Source organism: Gavia stellata, chromosome 42 (assembly GCF_030936135.1).
Source record: "Gavia stellata isolate bGavSte3 chromosome 42, bGavSte3.hap2, whole genome shotgun sequence".
NCBI classification, from domain to species: Eukaryota; Metazoa; Chordata; class Aves; order Gaviiformes; family Gaviidae; genus Gavia; species Gavia stellata.
Genome location: NC_082635.1, coordinates 340,977 through 358,374, shown reverse-complemented (window position 1 = coordinate 358,374; position 17,398 = coordinate 340,977). Strand labels below are relative to the sequence as shown.

Sequence of the window (17,398 nt, the reverse complement as noted above, 5' to 3'; positions counted from 1 at the left end):
CCGCCCCATGAAGGACTCAGGAGGGTTTCCAAGCAGAGTACAGAGGTGCTAAGGGGGCTAGAGGGCAACTGCAGGGTTCCTGGAGGGACTAGAGGACAAACAGAGTGCCTCGGTCACCATGATTGCCGCAGAAGGGCTCCTTGGGGGACTAGAGGGGTCTTAAGATGGCTAGATGAGCAGCAGAAGGCTCCGGGGCATAACAAACACCGATGGAGGAATGCTGAGGGGTCTAAAGTGGTATTGTAGAGTCTAGGGGGCCCGGCCCCCAGTCTAGTGGGGTTTCTTAGGGTGCTAGAGGTCCTGCAGAGGTGTCTGGGGTGTAATGAAGGCCTCTGGGTGGTCCTGGGTGGACTAGAGCATTCCTAAGACAGCTACAGGGCAAATGGTGGAGCCCTGTGGTTGGTGTGTGCCCCAGAGCCCACCACTGGGCCCCCGTAAAGGCCAACGGTGGGCTTTTGTGCACAGTGAGGGCCGAGGAACGGTTCCTGAGGCTCAAAGGGAGGGTGCAAGGAGGCCCAGCAGTGCCGTGCTGGAAGACTACAGCCCCCGGCGTGCCCAGGACTGCAGCCTTGTATCCTGCTGGCTGCCATCCTCCCCGCTTCACCCCGAAGCCCCCGCAGAGGCCGGGGCACAGCCCGCCCACACCGGCCCAGGCCTCCTCCGCCCCGGCGGTACCACAGGGCCATGGCCCAGCGGCAGCAGGCAGCCGCGGCGGCTGCGCCGCGCAGGCCCGAGCGCGCATGCGCTCAGCGATGGCAGCAGTGCGCTGGAGTTCCCGCGCAGTGCAGTGCGCATGCGCTCGGCCTGCGGCGGGTGGCGGGCGGCGGCGCTGGGCTCCCTGAGGGAGCGCGGCGGCGCAGTGCGCATGCGCTCTGCCTGCGGCGGGTGGCGGGCGGCGGGGCTGGGCTTCCTGAGGGAGCGCGGCGGCGCAGTGCGCATGCGCTCTGCCTGCGGAGGGTGGCGGGCGGCGGGGCTGGGCTTCCTGAGGGAGCGCGGCGGCGCAGTGCGCATGCGCTCTGCCTGCGTAGGGTGGCGGGCGGCGGCGCTGGGCTCCTTGAGGGAGCGCGGCGGCCGCAGTGCGCATGCGCTCTGCCTGTGGCGGGTGACAGCGGCAGCAGAGAGCTCCGCGCCACAGCGCCTGTCGGACAACGCCCGCCATTTCCCGCCCCCCCCCTCACACCCCTGCTGCCCTGACAAGCCCAGAAGCCGCACTGGTGGCGCCGGCCTCCTCACGGGGGAAGATGGCAGTCCTGGAGCACAGAGCGAGGGACGGGCTGTTGTCTGCTGTGGAGAGCGGCGTTCCTCCACCACAAAAGCGGCCCAGGTACAGCAGGCCCTGAGGGTCAGGCCCTGGTCTCCTGCAGAAGAGCGAGGTTCCTCCAGGCTTCAGACGCGTTCACCAGGAGAGGCCAATGCTCCGAAAGACAACAGGGAGGGGAGGCAGCAGGAATGAGGGCCGGTGAGAAGGAGCATGGCCTTCACTGTGTCCTCCCCCGTCAGCTACTGCTCCGCCATCTCCCCCCCTCCCACGTAAGGTTGTCCTTTGCAGCACTGGTTATGACATTCTTTTGGGGCAATTCCCCCATTTTTTCCCGTCATAATCTTTCTGAAGGAGTGATTGCTTCACAAGCAGCTTTCTGCTGCTTTCCACATTTTTATGCTTCTGTTACAGAGACATCAGGAGTTAAGAGGTCTTCTCCAATAACCTCAACCTCTTAAAATAACCTGGAGAAACGCACCAAACCCCCACTCCATTTCTAAGGCAGAAATGCTGACATCTAGGTTGTCCCTGCTATTGCGTGCAGGCAAGGATGATGCTAGCACGGCTCGCGCTGCTTTGACACTCTTCCCATAACGATAAGATGGACAACCTGCGAACAAGACAGAACAGCAGTTACAGAATGGACTAACATGCCGTCTCTGCCTGTGGTCCAAGGGCCAACAAAAGAGGTAGGCTAGGCTGCTATGATACCCATGTCAGGTACATACACGCTATGAAGCGTCAGAATAGAGCATTTGCAGCTACAGTCCCTGAACCCCACCTGATGCTGCTCAGCAATGCGGCATTTTCATATTTAACAAGTAGGAACCAAATCAAAAGGCATGACAGAAATTGCTACTGGCAGAAAATGGCAGGATATTACCAATAAACAGATTTAATGTACAGGTGGGTTGAGCCACTCATGATACTCATAGCAATCAGGCTGCAGTAATTAAGAAAACCATGTTCAAATTCCAGCATTGACTTTTGTGTCTGGCCAAAGATGAATGAATTTGCTCTCTGGAAGAGGTGGGGATTACAAGAGCATTTCAAATCAGTGACCATAGGCAGGTTCAGGTGGTTGCACCTTAGGAGTGCCAGTGATGAGTCGGCGTCCCTGGAAGGCAAACAGAAGCCAGAGAAAAATCCTGGAAAGCACAGGCACCGTCACCATCATCTACATATCAAGAAGCACCCATTTGCACAGTTGCACATACAGCTTTTTTTTTTTTTTTTTTTTAAGAAAACTAACATGAATGTAGCTGCATAGGCTTACCTCACTGTCACAAATATACCTGATAACAGAATCCCTCAAATTACTTTTTTCCTCCATTTATGTTTGAGAATCAAAACAGAACAGAGGCCTCAGCAAATCTCTGCATCACAGAAACATCAAAAAACGCCTCGGCAGTTAATAAGATTAACTCTATTAAAATACAATACTTAATTGCTGTGTAGTTAAACAGCTTTGGGCTGTCTGCCAGGTAACTTTTCTTGGTCCATTCTTTCATATCCAAAGAGAAGAAATATTTTGAGCCTGTTAAAGGGACAAGCTTAGGAAAAATACTTTTCTTTCTGTTAATTGCTAAGTTGTGACACAGTCACCTTAAAAGACACAAGCCAGTCACTCAGCTTGCAAGCCTCTCCTGTCAATTGCTTTCACATTCCATTTCTTGAGGTTTAATAAATAAAAGGTATTCATGTTTTCGCCTGTTTTGCTTTTGAAGCCAAGTATCAAAGCCACACACAAAAAATCACCAACCAATGAGGATGGCAGAGGGGACATTTTGCTTAGTTGAGGTCACCAGCTCCTCGTAGGCTTCGTAAAAGTTACTTCAAAACCTAAACTTTGGGCCCATCTTGATCTGACAGTATCCCTTGGAAGAAAAGGAACATTTCATTATTCAATATGGTGCGTTAAAATGACTTGACCAGACACATTCGCATCATTCATCTGTCAGCCACTTACATTACACTTCATGCAGCATTACAGAAATAAGAGACTGATACAAAAGCCATCTGAAGATGCCGTGTCACAGTGAGATAGTGCAATGTGCCTCAGGACACGGAAGCTTTAATCTGTGGGTCCTCAAGCAACAAATTTATCAATAAAAAAAGAAAAAAAATACCTTCAGCAGTACGCTTTCAGAGGGGGAGACTACGGCGTGGTTTTCAGCATAGCAAAAACGTGCACAGTGAAACACATCTAATTTCAACCGGTTTGTGAAGTTCTACAGTTTAGAAAGAACAAAACCAGGTCTTCCTGCCCAAAGGTAAATCTGAGTACCGAGAACAAGAGGAGGTTTCTCAAAGGCACAGTCTCAACAGATAACAGCTGTTACAAGGCAAACAATACCAGTTCGTATTTCTGTGCCACTGAATAATTGAGAGAATATGCTAAAGTACTTAAAGTACTTTCAATTTTCTTTCTCTTTTTTTTTAAGAGTATCCTTTTTTTTCCTTCCTGTGGGGAACCTCTATTAATTTTACTTCTTTTGTGAGCAGTATGCATACAAGATACCTAATGGCAAAAAATAACTCAGTATTGAGAAGCTAGTAACTTTTTATAGCAAATCATTCCTTGAAGAGATGAGTAGTTTAAGCTGCTAAGCGAGTCTGCCGTGAGAAAGGAAGTCTGAGGATCCTGAGAGTACGATTTTGCTGCTGGTTGGTAACCAAATGAAAAAATAGTGCATTTCACGAAAGACAAACCTAGTAGAATTTAGCTATGCTGCTGCCTTGGTACCAGAGGTGTATGCTATAAAAGAACCAGTAAAAAAATCTTGTAAATCACACACTTAGATTTAATATATTGAAACAAAATAGTTAAGAATGCAAGAACTGTATACAGATTAAAAAAATATTTTTTAAACCATCTGATCTTAAAAATAGACAATAGTAGTGAAGCTTAAAATACAACCACTCGCATTAAAATGTTTCAAGCAATACCACCTTGGTGTGTCCTGTTCCATCAAATGGCCATTAAGATAACGCATCAGTTGTTAAAAAGGTTGTGTTGGTTGGAGTCACTTTTTCACAATCCAAATCTACAACAGTTTTTCCTTTGATGGAAGAGCCCGAGCATTCCTGGTGCAAGCTTTCCCGCCTCTCTGCAAGTTTAGAAGTGGATCGAGCCATCGAGCCACTTTGGCTTCCATTGGTTTGAGAGCAGACATTATTAACTTTAGTAGTTTTATTTTTGTGGTGGTTGTTGTAGACTTTATATTTCATGAGGAGGATGAAGATGAAAACAAGAACTGAAGCCACAATGATACCCCCAATAATGATGATCATGGTTCCTCCCAGAAACTGCGCGTGGAGGGACCGACACTGTTTGTATTCTTCCTGGGTTGTGAACTGCACACATCCGATCACTCTGGTTGCGGTCAAAGATGTCAATCCATCGTCATAAACAGCAAGAACACAGAGGTCGTACTCACGTCCTGCAACCAGATCAGTCAAGAAGAAGGATTTACTAGCAGCTGGAATCATCCTGGAAGAGAAAATGAGTACCGTAAGCATCCAAGTTGACCGAGCCTAAGGAGAACTCTTACGACTATCAGTGCCACTGTAAGGAAACTAACAGAGCAGAAGATGCACATGGCAACCGGAACAAGCAGCAAAAAGCTAGCATTCCCTAGGTTACTCGGTAGGGATGGAAGATACAGATTTTAGCAACGACAGTGTCTTTACCTTGGCCGTTTCAAACAAACACGGACTAGAGTGCACACGCTTACCAATGGCCAGAGGAGAAGTCCCACTTGATCCATTGTTTTGATCTGCGTTATCTTAAATTTCCACAGTTTCAGCATAAAAGGGCATAACATGCCCTACGCAGAATGGAATACGGTCAGCCTTTCAAAAAACATAACTGAAGGAGCAGACTTAAGGACTTAAATGGCAGAAAAGAATAAAATTAAGCACTTCAAAATGTATTTTAGTAATTCTACATCCACGGGAAGCACATTTTGAAGTTCAAGGAAAAAAGGCAGATGCAAACCTTTGATCCACAGATTAACCTTATTTCCATCTTCTAACAGCTCTGGGATGCTCAGTGTCTCGTAATCAGGTGACCGGTAAGAACAATGAGAGCAAAGTGTATGCGCTGGCAACTAAGTGGTGTCTTCTGTAGCCCAATAACAGTACATACTGACTTCCTTACCTTGATGCACCCCTGACATTGAGATTGTTTAATGTCAATTCCAAATACTCCTTTACCGCAAAGTAGCATCGGTCCTAAACTGACAAATGAGAAGGATCCCAAAAGAAAAACTATATGCTACGTTACAAATTCCCACAGACCCCGGTCATGACCATACGAATCGCAATATCCCATTGCAGACCAGCTCTCCATATGTTTGGCTCAGATATTCCTCACTGGAGTAAAGTAGTGCTGTTGCAGAGGAGTCAGTGAAACTACATCTATTTATAGTGGGCAGGAGCATGGCCTTCTCCCGGCCACAAAGGTGGTGCTGGAGAAGACTAACCACTTGTCATACAGTCTTTTCCAAGTAGTCATCCGTGGGACTACGGACCATACAGTGCTGAGGCTGGAAAGAGAGAAGAGCTGCACCTTCAAAAGAACATTCTCCACACACATGGCTGCTACCGCTTCAGTTATAACAACTGAATTTCCGTGACTATGAAAAAAATAAAACCACTCCCTTGTCGATGTACACGCACCATCACAGATTCATAGAAACACTAAAGGAGGAGACCCCCAGAGATCTCTACCCCAGCTTCCCACGCAGAGCAGTACTATCACAAACAGTAGGTCAGGTCAACCACACTTCTGCCTAGCCAACAACTTGAAAAACCTTCCATGAGCTCTCCAGGCACCATTCCAGCCCTAAACTACCCTCCGAGTAGGTGTTTTTCCCCTAATGTCCAATTTGAATTTCCCAAACCGCAACTCATAACCTTTGCCCCGGTCCTAGTTTATAACAGCAGCTTCACGACCTCCACAGAATCTGGCCACGTGCTGCCTTTTAAGGCTAACGAGATTTTTACTGCAGGAAAAACAGGGTTTGAGAGAAAACGACATAAAGATTCGTCAAATTCAGACATCCAAACGACATTAACAACTCCTAGCGTGTACATAATGAGAAATTTAGTCCAACATTAACGTAGGAGGAAACGTGCAAAGCTTACAACCGCTGCAGACCAGCAGAACAAGCCCTTGAAGTTCCTCATGGCCACCGTTATTCATTCAGGGTGCAGGCAATGCAGAATGAGGTCTCCCAGCTGCAAGCATTAACAACACACTCATCCCTTCCCTGCCATGCAAGCATTACTTTATGGAACAAGCGTTTTGTCGTGATTGTTGCTTTACAGTTATACATCTCCTATACCAGCTGACCACTGAATCCTCAAAGTATGTCGTGCTCCTTGCTTTTTTTCTTTCTTCCACAAATTTCATTCAGCGATGTCATTATATAACGTGACACCGCGTCAAAGAAAACACCAAGGTTGTGTGTCTCGCTGGACCGGGACCCCAGAAAGCAATTCACCGATCCTTGGCTTTTCCAGGTACAACTTTTGGTATTGTGCAGACGGTGATTCTTCCACACTCTCCACGTGAACGTGGCCCTCAGTGCTCAGCTGGCAGGTGTGGCTCATGCTCCGCAGAGCACCACTCAGTTTGCTCTGTGCCTTGACATTCACCGTCCTAAAACATATACCGTTACCAGTTATCAGACTAATATCTAATCAACTTTTCAGTCTTCTGTTCAGCCACATTTCACAGTGGCCAAAAACGACAAGAGAACACCATGGCTCAGATTGGACTGCATTCCTCCCTCAGTTCAAACACCAAGTTACACCAAAACTAAGCAGGAGATTCTTGCTTGTCGTACAAAGGGGTGAGACTGAGAAGACAGAGAATTTAGTTGCCTGCTTTCAACACTAAAAGGCTTTGAAATCAGACATGCCTCCCAGAAGAATACTGCTGGCAACTACGTAGCACGAAGTCTAAAATTGCTTGACATCAACAAAACTGTCACCAAACCTCAGGGCACAAATACGCAAAAAATTAAGGGATGTCATAGATAATTGCCTCCGCAGAAGAAGGCACCGTTTAGAAGACCAACTAAACAACAGCAATAGGAAGGGAACAGCATACAGACAGCATCTTTCTAGTCTTAAGGAGTCGGCCCCTCTGTGAGAGGGAGGTGTAATTGCAAAAATTATGCAAAGTACTGTTTTCTAGCTTAATGTCCATATTATTTGCCTTATTCAGCAGCCTTTGATGCTCGCTTTTCTTCTTTCAAACAACTTTCTGCATTGCATTACTGTCAGGATTATTCAGTGAAGAGTTCGGTATTGAAATTTGACTAATTACCATGGATAGCTATGTATGGCATGTGCTGCATTACAGCGTGCCCAGCTATTGCTGAAATACTTTTATAGTCACTGTCATCAAAAAGAGGAGGTTCTAAATGAAGGCCTTTCCGATCTTCTGTGCAAATCACCTGTACAAATGCTGAATAAGACCGAATATATATTTGATTTCTATCAGCTTTTCTGGTAATACAAGGCTATTTTCAGCTCCATGGATAAGGAGAAGCGTTATAGTCTTGATAAGGTAGAAGATAAGGATTCTTCACTGGCTAAGCAGTTATTCACAGACATGTCTCCTGGGAAAGATAGCTATTTTGGCATATTTAGGAAGTTTCAAGGAACCCTCTACAAATGAGGAAGGACAGCTCACAAGTGAGTAGGCAATATGCCTAGAGCCATGTCAGTAGTTAACCTCTGCATGTTTTCTCGCTTATGCCTGTAGAACGTTTACGTCTGCAGTATAGTCTTCCCTATACCATATTTACTATATTTCAGTAATGCTGTAAATGATCGAATAGTGGTTAAACTCAATCAGTTTGACAAATTAGCACAAGCTTGACTAGGTAGGTCTTTAGTGCCAGGCTGTGGCGAATGGCGAGGACTTGGAGGAAAGGCCAGAAAGCATGTGGGTAGATATTGGGAGCAAGTGTATCTATCGTCTGAAAGCTTTATCATCCTACCAGAACCCTCAGACTACAGTTTAGAAAATGGCATCTTCAGAACAAACACCTCCATTAACACTTAGTTTGACACAATATTTTAAGCAGCGTTGACTATATTGTAGATTTTTTACGAGACATATTCAGGATGCCGTATGATCCTTGACAATGCAAGTGACTGGCACTGTGATTCTTAAGTGGGGTGAAGCTTATGACCCTCTCAGTGGAAGTATTCCATCTCAAACTCAGAGCTTGCAGCAATCAAAGACATTGATTTAAATAATTAGTTTGCATGAAAGACGTTGCACAGTAGCGATACAGAAACCAAAAAACATGTCTGCTCAGAGATTCTCAAATCTCCGGGGATGCAAAAACTTTTTATTTTGCTATTCTTTTGGGGCTTTTTGACCTTTTTTTAATTCTTTAAGAAATGTAGTTACGTTATTTCACAATAACCACCCATCAGTCTTTTCTCAAAAAAACCCTTCCTTTACATTAGAGTTTCATCAGGTGCTAGCTTCCTATTACCTATAAAACCTGCTGAAACTGTGGTTTTTAGACACAATTCTGTCAAATCATTTTTTTGTAGCTGAAAGTACGCTACCTGTTTTCTTATATCTCTAATGTCACAGAGTCTGCTTGTGCTTGGCGTTGGCCCATAAGCACCATCTTTCAAAGGGTTCAATAGCCAAACAGTAACTTTAAACGATTTAAAGGAACAGTGCTCATGTAACTGGTTTAGGAGCACTAACATCTATAAACCATAATCTGTGCCAGCGTTTCCCCTGCCATCTGCAGTCAGCCAGTAACAAGTAAAGCCCTTTGGTGAAAACTCAACTGTGAAATCTGCTCACAAAACTTCTGACAAAACACCGTTTTGTGAGATTGGAAATATTTCCTAGCAACGTTGTCAACAACAATAAAATAAACTGAGCAGCTCAAAATAGAGATGGAGTCTTTTGTTTGGACTTTAATTGATAATGATGCTGCCCATAGGAAAATCTAATACTGTGGCCCGACTGCCTCGAATTAATCACTTTTACTTTGGCCAACCCCTCTGCCCCCAATCCAACACCACGATTTCGAAGGTTTGAAAAACAATTTCTTTTCTGCCATTTCAGCTGTTCAACTGGGAGGGGAAGGGTGGGGGTGAAAGGAAGGGATGGGGAGTTTGAGGTGTTGATGACAGGAGGTCTTTTTGAACCAATTCTGTTAATAAACTCCTGAGCACCCAGTTTACTTCGCTGATTAAAGGGATTAAAAAGCAATCACTATAGAGTCTGGTTTTTTTCACAGAAACACCCACTGACACCCAGATATGATTTATGACATCTGTGGAGGTAAAACCACCACCAACAAAGACCATTCTAAGACAGTGTAAAATCCTAGACCGTTACTGAACCCAGGCTACTGGCTGCATTTTTCAAAAGAATTATTTTCACGTGGTTGATGCCACAGTCTGGAAATGAAATGACCATGCACCAGAAGATGTAGACAGTTATGAAGCATTGATGGCAGGTTTCTTATTTATAGAGCTTTCACACAAATCATGCCAAAATTTTCAATAGAAGCAATGACAGCAATTGATTCTTATTCATACTATTTAAAAAAAAGCATACTTCTGCATCAACAGTACCAAAGGAAACAGGGATGTTTTCCTCTTCCAAAAAAAGCACAGCATCTTAAATGTTTGGGAAACAAGACAGTGATATTTCATGTTTGAATGATCTCTCCATACTGCAACAACTACCATCCATCATTTGCATCTGCAAGGTCTTATTTTCATAAACCGTGATGAAGCTCCAGCAGCAATCGGTGCCAAAGTGAGAGGTTACACTGGGCAGCTTCGTTAACAACAATCATGAGGGTGTGGGAAGGCGGGGAACGACAATGGAGAAGTGACCTCTGTGGTTTGAGGGTTCCAGCTTTGTAAGGGCAATCCCAATTAACTCAGTACCCAGTTAACTATGAGAAAGTAAGGCTTTTCCCCATAAAGGGAAACCTGAAGAAGAGGTTTCCGAGGAGAAATTCCCTGAAGAAGCCTGGAAACTGTCATGACAACTGCTATGCTGAAAGATAAGGAAAAAAGCTACCGAAATTAAAGCCCAAGAGTGACAAATCATGTGACCCGCTGTATTTGCAGGTGTCAGATGGTTCCCGTATTTCTGGACTTCCACTGGTATGTCCTCTTTTTTTGAGGAAAGTCTGCTGGCTAGGTGAAGAAATGCAAATATGACCATTTGCCCAAGATTTCCTCAAGTCCAGACAAACAGCCACCGCTCGTGTGCAGACCTGCTGGATAACCACAGTAATCCCGACGTACTCCAAAACCGCTGGAGTTACTGCACGCACACACGGCAACTCCACCGGTTGAGAGGCATGTTGCACTACCTGCAAACCTGATTCCATCCTCACAGTGCACGTGCAAGGTCCGGAGTGTCAAGGGCACACAGAAAGGAAACACCAAGTCTTGTGGCACGTTCCTGACTGATGAGGAGCTATATAAAACCTCTTTCAAACTTCACTGTTTGAAATCTAGCATGGTCCTGAGGCTTTCCGTTGCACTGCGTTGAACTAATTTAAGAATTTTTGAGCAGACGTAGTGTGGCTGATTCCAACTGCTTTTCATGCAACAGATGTAATCATTGCTATATTGATCTGGCAATATATCACCTTTTCCCCAAGAGTGACAGCTCTGCCCTTTAAACAAGGGTACTTTGTACTCCGTATTAAAAGCGGTCTGCCTCTCAATTTCTAAGTTTTTCTCTCAACAGAGAAAACACGGACATATTATCAGCAGTTTTATGCAATATATAGTCTCTCAATTATCTATAGAGAAGCATCACTATTAAATACTCATCTTCTAATTTATAGCATGTAGTTGCAGCTAATTAAAGTTAGATGATCACTAGCTATGAAAGATTAAATTCAATGCTTAGGAGACTATTGCCTTTGATGTTATGAGATCCAGCTTCTAATTGAGTAGGACATCAATCAGATCATTATGAAGCATTAGTAATCTACTGCTTATATCAACTGCGGTACAAATTGAAGTTTATCCAGCCTAGCTCAGAAACACAGAATCACGTTTTTTTTAGTTTGCTGGCCATTTGAGGAAGCACTGGCAGACAAAATAGGAGCACTTGCAGTTCCCTTCAGGGGATTTTGAGCATCGCTTGCTGCCCCCACTTCTCTCTTGCACACTGAGGGAGGCTACAAGAGAAAGGAGGCCCAGGGTCTTGTGGAGGTGAGCCTTTTATCCCATAACCTAATGCAGGGAGTAATTTTCATAAAGATACATATGAACCATATCAGCATAAAAAAGAGGTGCATTTTCATCTAGACGTACACACAAACACGTACACACATCATGACAAAGCAGCAAAAAAAATAAATGCTAGCATGGTTTCTCTCCCAGATTAGTTATTGCTTTCTAAAGCTTGTATAGTATTCATCACTACTATTGGAGTATCGAAAGGTCAGTTCTGCTGATATCTCTTCCCCACGACTAGCACTAGAAACCTGAGGAGACTTGAGCAACGACAGTTAAACTAAAATTATAGCATCGTGAAGTCCAAATTGCACAGGAACTGTAATCAGCATCAAGACTGTAAGCTGTTTAAAGAATACAGCTCCATTTATATCTCAGAGAAGGAAAAGCTGCACAAAGTGGCTATTACGATTCTTGATTCACTGTATACATGGCTGTACAACAACAGTTTCCGACCTTTCTTCTGAAAACAAACAAGGCTCTTACTTTCAATATTGATGCTTTCCGCAAATTGCTACCTGCACCTTAATTTACTGATTCTGGATTGCTGCTACTCATCTTGCCAGATGCTTCACTCTGATGCAATTTTCTTTCTCCGCAACTAATGTCTGCCTTCAGTTTTGCTAACCCCTGTCCCAGGAGATAGGTCAGAGCGATAGTTTCCATTTCACAGAAAGAGAGGAGTTAAGTGACTCACCTGAGACAACACAATAACCAGCGGAGTCAGAAGCACAACTCCTATTTTCCTTTCCGTATTCACCGCCGGGAAAAACGCTGTGTGGCTATGTGTTGTGAATCTCCCAAAGTGGGAACAACAAGGAGCAATTATGGTACATTTATGTGCAAGTGTGCACAGGCGGCGTAACCATGTGCAGGGCGCGTACATTATTCTTACATACATGAATGGGTAATTTGGTCACAGTCTAAAGGGAAAATTGGGAAGAATATCATCTCCCTCCCTTTACTTCCATAGGCCCCTAGCACGGGCACAGATGAACACGCACACGCACTTATCCACAAATACCTACTCAGAGGGAGAAGGAAATGGAAAGGTGAGGAAAAATAAAGGAGTCAAAGGAGCAACTTAAATTCTCGAGATAAAGCAAAGTTGCCATAGCAACTGCTTTTCCCGTGGTAACGCTCAACTTGACAGAAGCGACAGGTTTCTGATGCATCCTGCACCGCTTAATACTTTTTCCAGGCAGCGAGCTATCACCTGCCAGAAATAAATTACGCAGCATGCTCTAGGTAGAAGGAAGCTTTCCACCTTCTGTAAAACTCCTTTGGCAGGACTGAAGCGCTGCCACTGCTGGGTGCTACTGGATGCTACTACACATCTATTTACATCTTCATATGTCAACAGACTGACTCCGTGAAACAGATGTTTATATACCTTACCAGAAACAGAGGGTGTGAGACAGGTCCTGACCATGCAAAGGATCAGCAAACAAATCTGGGGACTCCTGTTTCTCCAGTTGTGCTTTGTGCATTAATGCACTCAACTGAAAACACTCGGATGTTTAGAGCGTAACTTGAAGTAGCAGTTGTTCAGATAACTGCAAATGCAGAATTGCTGCCCAATTATCATTCCTCTCACTTCAGCACAAAACTTCCTTTAAGAATCTATATTTGATGATTACTCACTGTGGGAACTGAACGAGAACACACGAATTTTCGTCTTTGAGAAGCCCATTATACTACAGTCTATTACATTGTATTATTTGAAATTGCTGCTCTGTAATTTGAAGCATCAAGTATTTTATGGGTTTGTTACCAACCCGAGCCTCTTGGTTAACAGGCATCTGGGCCGAGAAAGGGGCATGGAAACATAGTATTCTTCCCCATTTCTTCTTTAGGGACAAGGCCATTCAGCGGCAGCAGTATTCAACTCTACAGATTTATTAACAAGCTACCACTTGAGTCACTCATTTATTTTTACAGTCTTTGGGAAGTCTGGAAGTTTTAAACTCATCGAGAATGAATTGCTGCAATTGTAAGAAGGCTGCCAACTCAGCTCACCAGCTGTTATGACAAAGGATGAAAAATCCCATTAAACAACTCTCTTACACTACTGGCTGTGCCTGCGATGCACCCACTGGCTCTACCTCCTTCTCACTTTGCTTGCTTCACTTTACTTTCTAGTGGGAGAACTGAATAAAATCCCTTTAGAAACCCCAGTCACAGCTATCGAGACATCTCTGCTTCACATTTCCCTTCATTTCGCAACTTTGTGGTTCTTTCAAACAGCAATGTCACAAATGTTCTCACAGCTGACAAGTAAATGAGGCTTCATCTTCCAGCCAGCTCCTCACCATCCTTGTCAGATACCAACAAGGCATCCGCCCACCCCCTCTTAAGAGACCCTTGCTTACCCTCACCGAGTCCTCCTGCTTCCTTTCTAGCTCGTAGCCGTGACAACGGGAGGATGAATGGCATCCTTCCTCAAAGAGACTCTGGCGATGGGCATTTTAACATGAGACTTCTGAAAATCCCAAGTGACTGTAAAGTGAAACGTCTATTTCAAGGACTTCGCGCAATTTTCATACACCGTTCCGTTTTTTTACAAGAATTTGCTTGCAATGGTAGGTATTTGAAATAGGAATCCCAGTGGAACAACTATCCTACATTCCTTTCCTTAGGGGACTGCTTGCTAAAGCAGTATTTTTGAACCCAAACTTTCAGGTCTATTTCTGAAGCTATTAGATGTCATTCTCCTTTCGCTTACTCCACTCCAAACTTTAGTGCAACCAGTGGCATTACATTAGAAGAATCATTATCACTCAGTTTAAAGAAATTATCATCCTTATGAAGCGCACAACTATGAAACATTAAATCCGAATCAAATGCTAGCTCCCATTTTAAAGTCATTCTACCCCTCCCTATCCCTTCCACCCCCAGTTAATCACAAACAAAAGCCTGTAAAGAGAAAGGCGTAAAGCCTATAAACAGAAAGGCAGATAATCAGAAACTCAATGACCCCTGCACGGGGGTACGGCTATAAACTTAATCTGCACACTGCCCACTAAGACTTAATATCAAATAGTTATTCCCAAGCAAATTTTACCAAATAAACCCCAGTGGACCAATATGAAATCCACACAAAATACATAACCTAAAACTTCCTGTGCAGTGTCCAATTCATACCAGTGAGTTTCATGACACCACAAAAGTGGAGAAAAGGAAGCACGCAGCGACTAATACAGGCTGAAGGTTTGGCCTAACATGGTAAGGTCATATCCATATAGGCAGAATGTTGCTTTGGGCATCTCACAACTTTGGGCATCTTGATTTTTTTCTCTCTTCTCCATATTTTTAAGTAAAATAATTACACTTAATCAGCATAAAAGGTAACTAAAATCTCCATCTCAATTTCCTGAAATGTTAACAACTAAGATATTGCTCATCAGCTTCACTTGGTCCATTAAACTGGACTATGAAACTTAATTATGTCTGTAAAGAGTTTAGAAATACTCAAGAGGCAGCACAGAAGCAGATGTATTATTAGTTTTAATAGTGTAACTCAACAACGGGAGTTTAACGAGCAAAGTCTAAGGCAGACGTTTTCTCCTCATCCCGTCATTTACAGTTACTGCTTGCAAGATAGCACTCATTACACGGAATATGTCAAACTATGCTATCCTTTTTTCTTACTTCCACTACCTACTTCACAGAGTTTTGAGCATGGGTATGCGAGCAGCATTACCTGTACACTAGTATGTCGTCAGCAGAACTGTTATACTGAATCTGGTACATTCGAATCCCAGGGAGGTGATGCTGAGAAGGCCACTGGATAAGAGCAGAGGACGATGTCAGCTCAGCAACCACGACCACCTTCTCTTGCTGAGCCTTCGTTTCATTTGGAAAGCTTGATTTAGCAGATATGAGAATATCTGAGGGGCCAGGCTCTGCGTCTTTATCGCAGTTGGTGCTGTTAGCAAGGTTAGGGTACGGGGTAACGAGGAGTTCGACTGGAGCCGTCGACTCTCCCGCAGCATTTGACGCTATGCAGGTAAACGTGCCCTTGTCAGTCAAAGAAGTAACCAAAATATCCAGAGTACCATTCTCATAAGAAATCGTCCTAGATGTGTTAGAGACCAGCTTCCCATCGGGTGAGATCCAGCGAACATAGGGATCTGGATCGCCAACAGCTTTACACTTCAAAGAGACGCTTTGGCCTTCTGTCACTGTTAGTTTTGGGGTTCGGTGCGTTATCATTGGGGGCTCACAGACAAATTCCTCCTCTTTAATAGACCAAAAGTATTTGCCCATCAGTTCTGGTGGAGAGGCGCAGGTTTCTAGATCGTCTTCTCTGGTGAGGCGTCTCAGCCACACGAGTTCGCAGTTGCAGTGCAAAGGATTCCCTCCGAAGCTAAGCACCAGGGACGACAGCGGAGATCCTTTAGACTTGGCGTACACGGGTATTCTGGAAAACAAAGGATCGGGAGGGATCTTTTTCAACTTGTTGGAGGTCATGTCTAGACGGGCAAGTTTGTGAAGGTTTGAGAAGATTCCCTCTGGCACAAACTCAATGAGATTATGATCCAAACTGACCGTATTGACATTAGAAAGTTTGGCAATTGTTTCCCAAGGAACGTTAACGAGATTGTTGTAGGACAGATCCAGGTCTTCGATTGTTTCGATAAAGTCATCCAGTGACCCAGGAGAGATATAGTTTAATTGATTGTTACTGAGTATTAAATGCCGAAGGTTAATTAAACCTTTGAAATGATCTTCGTTGATGTAAGTCAGTCTATTACTATCCAAGTGTAAGGCGTGAAGGCCTTTAAGATCAAAAAATGCGTAAGGCATGATTTGACTTATTGTATTCCTCGAGAGTGTCAAATGAATTAGATTAGTCATGTTTGCAAAATCTTTTCTCCTAAGCGTAGTGATAAAGTTATCCATTAACCTTAGTTCTGCTGTTCTCCTGTCAATACTGGGGGGCACAAAGAGAAGCCCCGTCTTCGTACAGAGAATTGTGAAGGATGGAGACAGGTTTTGACACATGCATCTTTTGGGACACATCATGGCCTTCACAGCTGTGCTAATAACCAGTAGATAGACAACCAGCCTTTCCATCGTAAGAAAAATAACAGACCTAAAGGGGAAAAAAAAAAAAAAAGAAGAAATCCATGTAAATGTATTTTAAGTGGGCATTAGAAATAGGTTTACACTGCAGTTTTCATTACAAGTCCACCTGTGCAAACTGGAAACACCTTTCGAGACAATAATGAAATGAACTGCTAATATTAACTCGGATGTTTTTAGAGCTAAGAGCTTCTAGTTCTGTGCTAGTTTGGCTCCGCTCTCCTCCTGACAGCAACGCTTAAGATTGACTGTGCGGCAACAGTCCATCGCTACTGCTGCTCTGGGATGCGCTAACAGGGTTATCTACCTACTAGCAGCTCTTCACAACCAACAGTGTTGACAGTTGTACTTTAATAGGTGGAATAACGCAAGATGTGAAGCTGATACTTGGTGAGAGGAATGTGAGGAGAAAAAGCAAATAAATATACAAGACTTTTTAGGTTAAAAGTACCATCTACGTAACTCTCTCTACGCACATCCGACTGCTGGGGCTAGAGCCTCATTTCAACCTGCATATCACTTCGTTACTTTGTGATTATGCTCTCCTCACCATTACAACATTTTTGTCTTACCCCCCAAGCTCATCTGTGCCCCTCCTCAGTCTTACCTGTACCAAGCAGTGAGCTCTTTGCAGAAATGCACGTTTTAAGGACAAGGGGTTTTTTCCCCAGGAGGTCACAGGGGTCTAAAACTTCTACAGCAAATAAGAAGGAGAAATACCTTCAAAGGCATTTCTGAAAAGCAAGGCTGTGTTCAATCAGAGAAACAGGTATCTATTTT

The 17,398-nt window shown here is 44.2% G+C and overlaps 1 protein-coding gene across 1 annotated transcript; it reads right to left on the bottom strand.

Annotated features, from left to right (window-relative positions):
• Positions 1–4,243: 4,243 nt before the first annotated feature.
• On the bottom strand, positions 4,244–16,609 carry LOC104260568 (leucine-rich repeat and fibronectin type III domain-containing protein 1-like protein). Its single transcript, XM_059833208.1, has 2 exons — positions 15,234–16,609; positions 4,244–4,754 (listed from the first exon to the last, which is right to left on the bottom strand). Exons 1-2 carry the CDS (start codon positions 16,607–16,609, stop codon positions 4,244–4,246), a joined length of 1,887 nt encoding a protein of 628 aa, XP_059689191.1.
• Positions 16,610–17,398: the final 789 nt, after the last annotated feature.